Source organism: Eurytemora carolleeae, unplaced genomic scaffold (assembly GCF_000591075.1).
Source record: "Eurytemora carolleeae unplaced genomic scaffold, Eaff_2.0 scaffold34, whole genome shotgun sequence".
NCBI classification, from domain to species: domain Eukaryota; kingdom Metazoa; phylum Arthropoda; class Copepoda; order Calanoida; family Temoridae; genus Eurytemora; species Eurytemora carolleeae.
Window position 1 is genome coordinate 74783 of NW_019396116.1, and position 10206 is coordinate 84988.

At 30.8% G+C, this 10206-nt stretch overlaps 1 protein-coding gene across 1 annotated transcript; it reads left to right on the plus strand.

Moving 5' to 3' along the window:
• The first annotated feature begins 364 nt into the window (after positions 1-364).
• On the plus strand, positions 365-5926 carry LOC111695404 (tropomyosin-2). The gene is made up of 9 exons (XM_023464725.1): positions 365-462; positions 549-615; positions 2174-2227; positions 2653-2693; positions 2794-2876; positions 3215-3294; positions 4315-4452; positions 5225-5322; positions 5845-5926. The coding sequence occupies exons 2-9, from the start codon at positions 580-582 to the stop codon at positions 5891-5893; spliced, it is 579 nt and encodes a 192-aa protein (XP_023320493.1). The 5' UTR covers positions 365-462; positions 549-579; the 3' UTR covers positions 5894-5926.
• Positions 5927-10206: the final 4280 nt, after the last annotated feature.

Here is a 10206-nt window from a genome sequence, read left to right on the forward strand (position 1 = left end):
TCCAATATAGAACACAAGAGGTCAGTCTATTCCTCTGTATTGTATACAAGGGGTCAGTCTATTCCTCTGTATTGTATACAAGGGGTCAGTCTATTCCTCTGTATTCTATACAAGGGGTCAGTCTATTCCTCTGTATTGTATATTAGGGGTCAGTCTATTCCTCTGTATTCTATACAAGGGGACAGCCTATTCCTCTGTATTTTATACAAGGGGTCAGTCTATTCCTCTGTATTGTATACAACGTAAAGAAGTATAATTTATGTTAGAAAGCTACAGGTAACAAAGCTATGCAGTATTTACAGGTATTCAGGCCAAAATATATTTTTAAGGTATTTGGCGCCTTCATGTGCTCATGAAAGTTATCAAAGGAAGGGGGGGGGGGAATAGTAAAATTAGAAAATTAGATTTTTTTGTTTCATTAGAAATATTATAGGTTTGCACCTGTGCTGTTGTATTCTACAGGTGGGTAATCACAGACAATTAATAAAAAATCTTAAGATTCTTTGTTTATAAATACATGTTGAATTTATAATTTTTTATGTTTTAAGACCCTGCAGCTGCTGGGGGTAAACTGTCAGGATGGACAACATAAGGAAAAAAATGCAAAGCCTCAAGGTAAAAATTTAACAAGAACAAAAAAACGCAAACAAACACACAAACTGACCACAAACAAACACACACACTGACCACAAACAAACACACAAACTGACCACAAACAAACAAATAAATAAACAAAAACTAAACAAACGATAAACCAAACTCCAGCAAACAGACCAAAAACGTCAACAAACACGTTTAAAAAATCTAAGAAGAAAAGAAGACAACAAGCTAAACATAAACTGCAAACAAACAATAAAACAAACATAAACAAATTAAATTAGATTAAATTAAGTTAATGAACAAAATACGCAAACTATACAAATATGGTTTCCATTCGCAAAACTTCTGCACAATTTTTTCGTTCGTTGCACTACATTTTTGCGCGAAAAAATAGCACTTTGCGCAATCATTCGCAAACTTCATTTCGCGCAAAATTGCGCTTTTCCGCATTTGCGTTATTCTGTTTTGCAAATTCTCATTAAAAGGTTTTTGGCATATAATTTCAATGCTTAAAAGTGAACTGATTGCTTGCCTAAAACTCTCCTTTGCAACCTGATGTTAATGATTGGTGATAGCACACGGGAAATCAAGATGTTCACTGCACTCTCACGCCAGAAAACAAGCAGTATTTTGCCAACTACTCTTTTTAAACTAAGGCTAGAAACAGACGCATTACTCATTTTAAAAATTGTATATGGTAAAACCAAAGGCCAAGGCGTTGCGACACTTAAAAATTTAGGCTCAGGGTTGTCTTCATCTCAGTGGGCATAGACCTTTGATATTTCAATAATATTCATTTGAATAGAAGTAGTCAACATTTGAAATATCAAAGGTTTCCTCCACACAAAGATTAAACAAATCTATGCATCAATCAATTTTCAATTTTCAATTTTCTAGTTTCTATTTTATTAATATTTTTCCTTCAATTTGAAGTTTTTGTAACTAAAAGTAACCAATTCAGAGAAGCATAATCATAATTTTGTTTGCATGTAAATTTTTTAATAAACCTTCTTTCGGTTGATTCGTGCTGAAACTATCAATTTTGGTCAATTTGTTTAAAAATATCATGTTTCGCGTAAAAATTGCGCAAAAAAATGCGCAAAAAAACTGATTGCGCTTCATGCGGAAAAGAGGAGCAAAAGTTTGAAAAAGTTGGTTATTTTTTGGAAACCCTATATACAACAAACAAACAATAAAACAAATATAAAAAAAAAATTAACAGTAAACAAACAAACAAACCATAAACCTGACACACATCAAACAGTAAAAAAATAAGTGAACAACCTAAAAAAGAAGAAAAAACAAACTGCTAAAAGAAATTTAAATCAAACAAGCAAACACCCAACAAGAAACCAAAATAGAAAAGTAAACAAATATCATTGGATCACAAACAAATCATAATTTAACTAAACCAACGTCCAACAAATCACAGTAAAGAGTTTAATAAACTCCAAAATACATAAAATTTTCGTCGAATTTTGAATATCACTAAAATATAGATTTTTATTTTTCAAGATTTGCTATGAATCTGTCGCAGAAAGAAGAAAAATGAATTGAAAAATATTGTTTATAGTATGAGACGGATGGAATGATAAAAAGTTCCGCTGAATCCGAGGATGTTACGAAGGTTAGTAGCAAACTATAATTTTAACTATACTAAGTTTATTATTTACTTAATTACAGAAATCCACAAAAAAAAATAACTTTTGATCAGACAAACCTTTTTGGAGGAATGTTGTGAATCGGACACGAGTTCAGTCGGGGCTAATTTGTCCACTGAACTAAACTTTTCTAAGCTGTTACTGATTCCCAAATGTACATTTTCCAATTAATTTTTTTTCCAAATGAATATTGGGGTTGACATGAAGAATAAGTTATAAATTATTGCTTTGGGAAAAATGAAAATACCTAACATCGCTGGTATTAAAGATGATTATTAATGATCATGTCTTCTGCATATAAAGACAGACTAAAAGTTGTTTTCATCAAAAAAGAAAATATTTATTCAACTTTTTGTTATTAAATTAACAATAATTAACGTTTACACTGCAGGAATATAACCGCAGATCTGATCAGTGTGATTGTGACATCAGGAAAAAAATTATTAGAAAAAAAGAAAAATTTTGGAAAAAATTAGAATGAAGAGAGCAGCTTTTTAAATTTTAAGTAAAGCTTAACATTTTTGATAACTAGAGATCTCACGAAGAAAATTTCGAAACTCGAGTGTGCTTTTGATGAAACACATGAAAAGCTTCTTAAGGCCAGCACTGATTTAGGTAAGCTTACGTTCATTTAATTCTTAATTTATAAAATTAATCTTAATTCTCATAATTGAATCAATAATCAAGAATCTAATTAATTTCGTCATTTTTGCTTGATTGGGCACAAAGAATTGAAAAAAAAACTTTGGAATAGTAAGACGACATGATTAGGCAATCATATGTTTAAGCAAATAATTTTACCAGTGCAGTAGCTGGAAATCAACTTATTAAGTAAAATAAGTCTGTATACACAATTGCTATATTTCATGTTTATATGAGTATTTGAGCCCGTAACAGGAGCATTTACCCATTCCACAGTTTTATGGGTTTCACTGCATATTCATGATATTTAGAGGTGAAGGAGAAGGAGATGAAGGAGAAGGAAGAAGATCTTTCTACACTCTCCAGGAGGATCATTCTCATGGAGGAGGAGGTAGGAGATAGAGGTAGACAGAGAGGTTATAGGAGATAGGGGTAGACAGAGAGAGAGGGGATTGGGGTAGATAGAGAGGTAGGAGATAGGAGTAGACAGAGAAGTAGGAGATAGGAGTAGAAAGAGAGGTAGGAGATAGGGGTAGACAGAGAGGAAGGAGATAGGGGTAGATAGAGAGGTAGGAGATAGGGGTAGACAGAGAAGTAGGAGATAGAGGTAGACAGAGAGGTAGAAGATAGGGGTAGACAGAGAGGTAGAAGATAGGGGTAGACAGAGAGGTAGAAGATAGGGGTAGACAGAGAGGTAGGAGATAGGGGTAGACAGAGAGGTTATAGGAGATAGGGGTAGACAGAGAGAGAGGGGATAGGGGTAGACAGAGAGGTAGGAGATAGGGGTAGACAGAGAGGTAGGAGATAGGGGTAGACAGAGAGAGAGGGGATAGGAGGAGATAGGGGTAGACAGAGAGGTAGGAGATAGGGGTAGACAGAGAGGTAGGAGATAGGGGTAGACAGAGAGGTATGGGAGAAACAGTATACTTTTTGTTTTGTTTTCCTCCTGGAAATAAAAAAAAATATTTGCATTTGCAAATTAGCGTTCCCAGGAACGTTGCATTTGATTTTAATCTTTCCGGCTTAACCTTGAATTTCCCAGCTTCTTATAATTCAAACTAGCGCCAAAGTAGACAAATTTCAACCCATTTATTTTATCTGAACACACATTGGAATTCAAATTTAAATTGCCATATAGATTTTGTCTGGAAAATTTTCAAGAGAGTCAAAAAAGTAATTTTTCATTTTTTTGAGAATAAATTTTCCCAGTCTTAGAAATTGGAGTGTTTTATGTTTGTAAGTTCCAGTGAATTAACTGCTTTCATTTTAATTAAGATGTTACCGTCCAGACTTTTAATTTATCTTTCAAATAAAAGGTTCACAAAGACATTTTCGGCACTAAGTTGAGCTAAAATAGATTAAAAACACACAAAAAATTCTGTGCGCACTGTTTAAAAATGCCATGTTTCAGGTGAAAAAGTCCGAGGATAAGCTTGCAAAGACGACTCTAGACCTGGGACTGGAGAGTAAGCGAGCTGACAGAATACTAAAGACAGTCAATACTCTGAACTCAAGATCAATGAGCAATGAGATGGAGATTGAGCAGATGGTAGGCTTTCAATAATTATTGAACTTTTAAATGGCTGAAAAGCTTCAGATTATTTTGAACTAATGAGTATTTTGAACAAACAAGTATTTGAACAAACAAGCATTTTGAACGAAGGATCGAATTTTGAACTAAAGATTATTTTGAACACACGAATATTTTAAACAAACATGTTTAAACGAATAATGAGTATTTTGAACGAACAAGTATTTTGAATAAACAAGTATTTTGAATAAATGAGTATTTTGAATAAATGAGTATATTGAATAAATGAGTATTTTGAATAAATGAGTATTTTGAATATACGTGTATCTTTTATGAAGAAGTATTTGAACAAATGATTGTGTTGAACGATCAACAGTTTACATGAATAGAAAAAACCCATGGAAAGGTTATGTCTGCATTAAGTGAACAAATTATAAATTAGTGAACAAATTGGTTCATAAACACATAACATGACCATGCAAATTAGTTAAAATTGATCATGTTCATATCTAAACATATTCCAGATACCAAAGTGCATACTATAGTATATTGTATTTTGTCTTGAGGTTGAAGATGTGTGTTTTGTAAGAAAATATGTATCCATCTTTCTAGTGTTACACTGTCAATGCATTTAACAAACAATAACAGCATTTTCAGCCTTAAACAGTTCATTTAGAAACATTATCTATCTATCTATCTATCTATCTATCTATCTATCTATCTATCTATCTATCCATCTATCTATCTATCTATTTATCTATCTATCTATCTATCTATCTGTGTGTTGTAGAACATGCAGGAGAAGGAGGCCAAGGCTATGTGGCAGGATGCGGACAAGAAGTATGACGAGATCAGCCGTAGACTTGGGGTCATGGAGGAGGAACTAAGGTACAAATAAGCAATCAATCAAGCAATAAATGACAAATCAATTAGTTAATTAATAACCAATCAATGAAATCATACCCAATTAATCAATCAATCAGTAAATAATCTCAATTTTTCAGTCAATAAATGAAGAATTAATCAATCAATTAACATAAAACAATAGCAAGTTTATCAATCTATCAAATAATATCAAGTTAATCTATTAGTATTAATTACAAACATAATGATTTGTTACTAAACGAAAACAAATATCGGCCAATTAATAAATAAATTGGTAAATCAAATAATAATCAATAAATAAAATAATAATCTGTTAATCCATTAATCAATCAAGGAATAACACAAATTAATGAATCATCCAAAAACTATAAATCAAACAAGCAAAAATAAATACATTGTCTAGCAATAATTACCAAATCAACCATTATCAATAAAATTAATCAAATATTCACAAAAATTTTATTTTATTCTGTTTTAATTTGAAAATTTACTAATTTGACAGCAAACAATTCTTATATTATTTAGGAAAGCTGTGGAAAGAGTTGAAAACTCAGATAAAAGGGTGAGAATATAAAAATGTACAGCTGGGTGGTTTTTATAAAGTTTGTTATGCAAACAAATTTACAAACATGGTTATCGTAATTCGGTGAGTGCCCCCCCCCTTCCTTTTTTTAATAATTACCTTCCCCTTTCGAATACTTCCTTAAAAAAATCATGAGAAAAAAATCGAATTAACAACGAATTGGTGAATTCAATTTACGATTATATTGTTTTGGCTATGTGAAAAAAATCACTGTAAGGGACATGTAGACGTAATTTGTGTGTTTTTTTTTGTATTTTTAAAGTGTGAGGTTAGATTTACAACAGCACCTTTATAAGCTTTGTGGATTACAAATAAATAAGTTATCTTTGTTTTTGTTTCTCTCTTTGAAAATTGATTTTTTTACATTGTGTTTTCTCTACAAAAGTGGCTTGTGGAATTTTTGATTTATGTTACAAGATTAATGGAGAAGCTTTTCAGGATGTAGATATTTTCAAACAAGAAAAACGACGTTATCTCCCATATCATTTATCAGATTAAGATTAAAGCGCACTGTTGTGAATTGGACATGCGGTCCTCATTGAATAAAGGATTTTTAAAATCAAAACAGCAACAGCAGCAATCCCATCAAAACAAATATAAATTAGGAGAAACAAATTTAACACCAAAGATTAAACTAAAAATGATAATCTCTTAATATTGGATCATTAAACTAAAAACTAAAAGTGATCATCTCTAAATACTTGATCATTAAACTAAAAACTAAAAGTGATCATCTCTAAATATTGGATCATTAAACTAAAAACAAAAAGTGATCATCTCTTAATATTGGATCATTAAACTAAAAACTAAAAGTGATCATCTCTAAATATTTGATCATTAAACTAAAAACTAAAAGTGATCATCTCTAAATATTGGATCATTAAACTAAAAACTAAAAGTGATCATCTCTACCACGAAACATGAAAGTTGATAAATAGTTTTGAATGTCTTCTTCCAAATACTGTATTAGATATTAAAGACTTTTTGCAGTTTATTTCGTTAAAATAATCTTTTTCTCAAATGAACTTAACTTTGAAATCAATTTTACTATAATATGATGCCATATAATATTTTTCATTATTCTCTTCATGGCTTCAAACAACTTAATAAATTATGGAAGAAGACATTTTAAATCATTTACCAACTGTCATGTTTCGTGGGACACCCTGTATTTAAAGCAAGGACTCAACTATTTTTTTGGAACTTTTGCCTTTCTCAAGTAGCCATAACATATAGATCCAGACTGCAATGATAAGTTGCATTAATTGCTAAGACTGGGCCAACTTCAAAGCGTCACAACGCTATGGCATTTGAAATTACCTCACTAACTCAATTATACTTTTTTGCAGCCTTAGCAATGTACATTTTAGAACTATATACAGCACATGTTTTTGGCTTGGGTCTCTTAAGTTCGTTAGTCAGAATTCTTATAGATTGTGTGAGGGCTTGCTCCCTTAGGCTCACAGTGACAGGGTTGTTACAAATTTACAATTATGTGAACAACCTAAAAAAGAAGAAAAAACAAACTGCTAAAAGAAATTTAAATCAAACAAGCAAACACCCAACAAGAAACCAAAATAGAAAAGTAAACAAACATCATTGNACCTTTGCTCCAATATAGAACACTGTAAACCTTTGCTCCAATATAGAACACTGTAAACCTTTGCTCCAATATAGAACACTGTAAACCTTTGCTCCAATATAGAACACTGTAAACCTTTGCTCCAATATAGAACACTGTAAACCTTTGCTCCAATATAGAACACTGTAAACCTTTGCTCCAATATAGAACACTGTAAACCTTTGCTCCAATATAGAACACTGTAAACCTTTGCTCCAATATAGAACACTGTAAACCTTTGCTCCAATATAGAACACTGTAAACCTTTGCTCCAATATAGAACACTGTAAACCTTTGCTCCAATATAGAACACTGTAAACCTTTGCTCCAATATAGAACACTGTAAACCTTTGCTCCAATATAGAACACTGTAAACCTTTGCTCCAATATAGAACACTGTAAACCTTTGCTCCAATATAGAACACTGTAAACCTTTGCTCCAATATAGAACACTGTAAACAATCATGAAGATGCCGTCGTTTTCAATTCTTGAAAAGAGATGAATTCTGTCAATTTCCTTCTTTTTATCTTCTGCACAAATCCGCAATAGGAACGCAAGCGTCTATTTTCTAGATAAAACCCCAAAGATATCTTCATCATTCTGCTCTGACAAAAAAGTCTTATTTATAAAATAATAAAAAACAGTATGTATTTAATTAATGCTAAAATTTTAGGTAAACTGTATTTTATCAGATTTAAGGATTGTTTAATTAAAAATTAAATATTCTCGACGCTGCTTTTTTACTTCAAATTCGAGATTTAAAAATTAAGTGTATACAACATAAGGTTAAAAGCTTTAAAAAGTAGCCTATTTGTTTAATAGAGTATCAAAATATAAGTAGATTAATTACAAAACTATGATAATAATATATAATTTTCCTTTTAATTTGATAATAATAATTTTCCTTTAAATTTGATAATAATAATTTTGTTAAAAGTTGTCTATTATTAATCCATATATTAAGATTATATTTCTAATTCAAGTAGACTGATTTATTTATTCTAATCCAATATGACTGATTTATTTTTTCTAATCCAAGATGGCTGATTAATTATTTCTATTCCAAGATTGCTGATTTATTATTTCTATTCCAAGATTGCTGATTAATTATTTCTATTTCAAGATGACTGATTACTTATTTCTATTCCAAGATTGCTAATTAATTATTTCGAAATCAAGATTGCTGAATAATTATTTATAATACAAGATGACTGATTGATTATTTCTAATCCAAGATAGCTAATTAATTATTTCGAAATCAAGATTGCTGAATAATTATTTTTAATACAAGATGACTGATTGATTATTTCTAATCCAAGATTGCTAATTAATTATTTCGAAATCAAGATTGCTGAATAATTATTTTTAATACAAGATGACTGATTGATTATTTCTAATCCAAGATTGTTAATTAATTATTTCGAAACCAAGATGACTGAATAATTATTTCTAATCCAAGATGGTTTATGAATTATTTCTAGTCCGAAATGGCTGATTAATTTATTAAAATCCAAGATGGCTGATTAATTAATTCTAATCCAAGATGGCCGACGCTAGAGCAGAATATGGTGAGATGAACATTACCAAACTGAATCAGAGAATTGACTCCATAGAGGAACAAAAGCAAATTAAAATGTTTATTTTTAATTAAAAATTATTTCATTATTATATTTTAAGATTCTTTCGATAATTAATTTTTAAATAATAGGAAACAGCCACAAAATTCTTATTTTTTATTCCATTGAATACATACTCTCACTGTTCAATCCTGGATGGGCTATTTTCGTTATATAAAAACATGTCATGTAAAGTAAGATACACTGTATCCCAGGCTTAATATATACAACCGCGTAGATGTAGTTCAACTACTTCTCTATACTCATTAAATCTGGTCTTCGAAGAAACTTTGCCAAAAATTAGATTTTTATCAGAACATTTCTAAAATTTGTATTTTGGTCCAGGATGACATCGTGAGGGAAAAGATTAAGATTCAACATGTTGCAAACGAACTCAGCGATACTTTCGACGATATGCTCCATAAATACTAGTTTTCAACGATATGCTCCATAAATACTAGATTTCGACGATATGCTTCATAAATACTAGACTTAGAAGATATGCTCCATAAATACTAGATTTTGACGATCCACTCACCTAACTCCTAGATTTTGACGATATGCTCCATAAATACTAGATTTCGACGATATGCTCCATAAATACTAGATTTCTAGGATGTGTTCCATGAATACTAGATTTCTAGGATGTGCTCCATTAATATTGAATTTCTAGGATGTATTCCATGAATACTAGATTTCTAGAATGTGTTCCATGAATGCTAGATTTCTAGGATATGTTCTATAAATACTAGATTTCGGCGATATGCTCCATAAATACTAGATTTCTAGGATGTGTTCCATAAATACTAGATTTCTAGGATGTGTTCCATGAATACTAGATTTCTAGGATGTATTCCATGAATGCTAGAATTCTAGGATATGTTCTATAAATACTAGATTTCTAGGATATGCTCCATAAATGCTAGATTTCTAGGATGTGTTCCATAAATACTAGATTTCTAGGATGTGTTCCATAAATACTAGAATTCCAGGATATGTTCTATAAATACTAGATTTCCAGGATATGTTCTATAAATACTAGATTTCTAGGATATGCTCCATAAAT

What these genes read in the sequence shown, in the direction of transcription:
- LOC111695404 (XM_023464725.1), top strand. Translation starts at nt 580, where the DNA reads ATGGACAACATAAGGAAAAAAATGCAAAGCCTCAAG. An exon ending in TCATTCTCATGGAGGAGGAG is followed by an intron (nt 3,295 to 4,314) that starts GTAGGAGATAGA and finishes GCCATGTTTCAG; the next exon opens with GTGAAAAAGTCCGAGGATAA. An exon ending in GTCATGGAGGAGGAACTAAG is followed by an intron (nt 5,323 to 5,844) that starts GTACAAATAAGC and finishes TATATTATTTAG; the next exon opens with GAAAGCTGTGGAAAGAGTTG.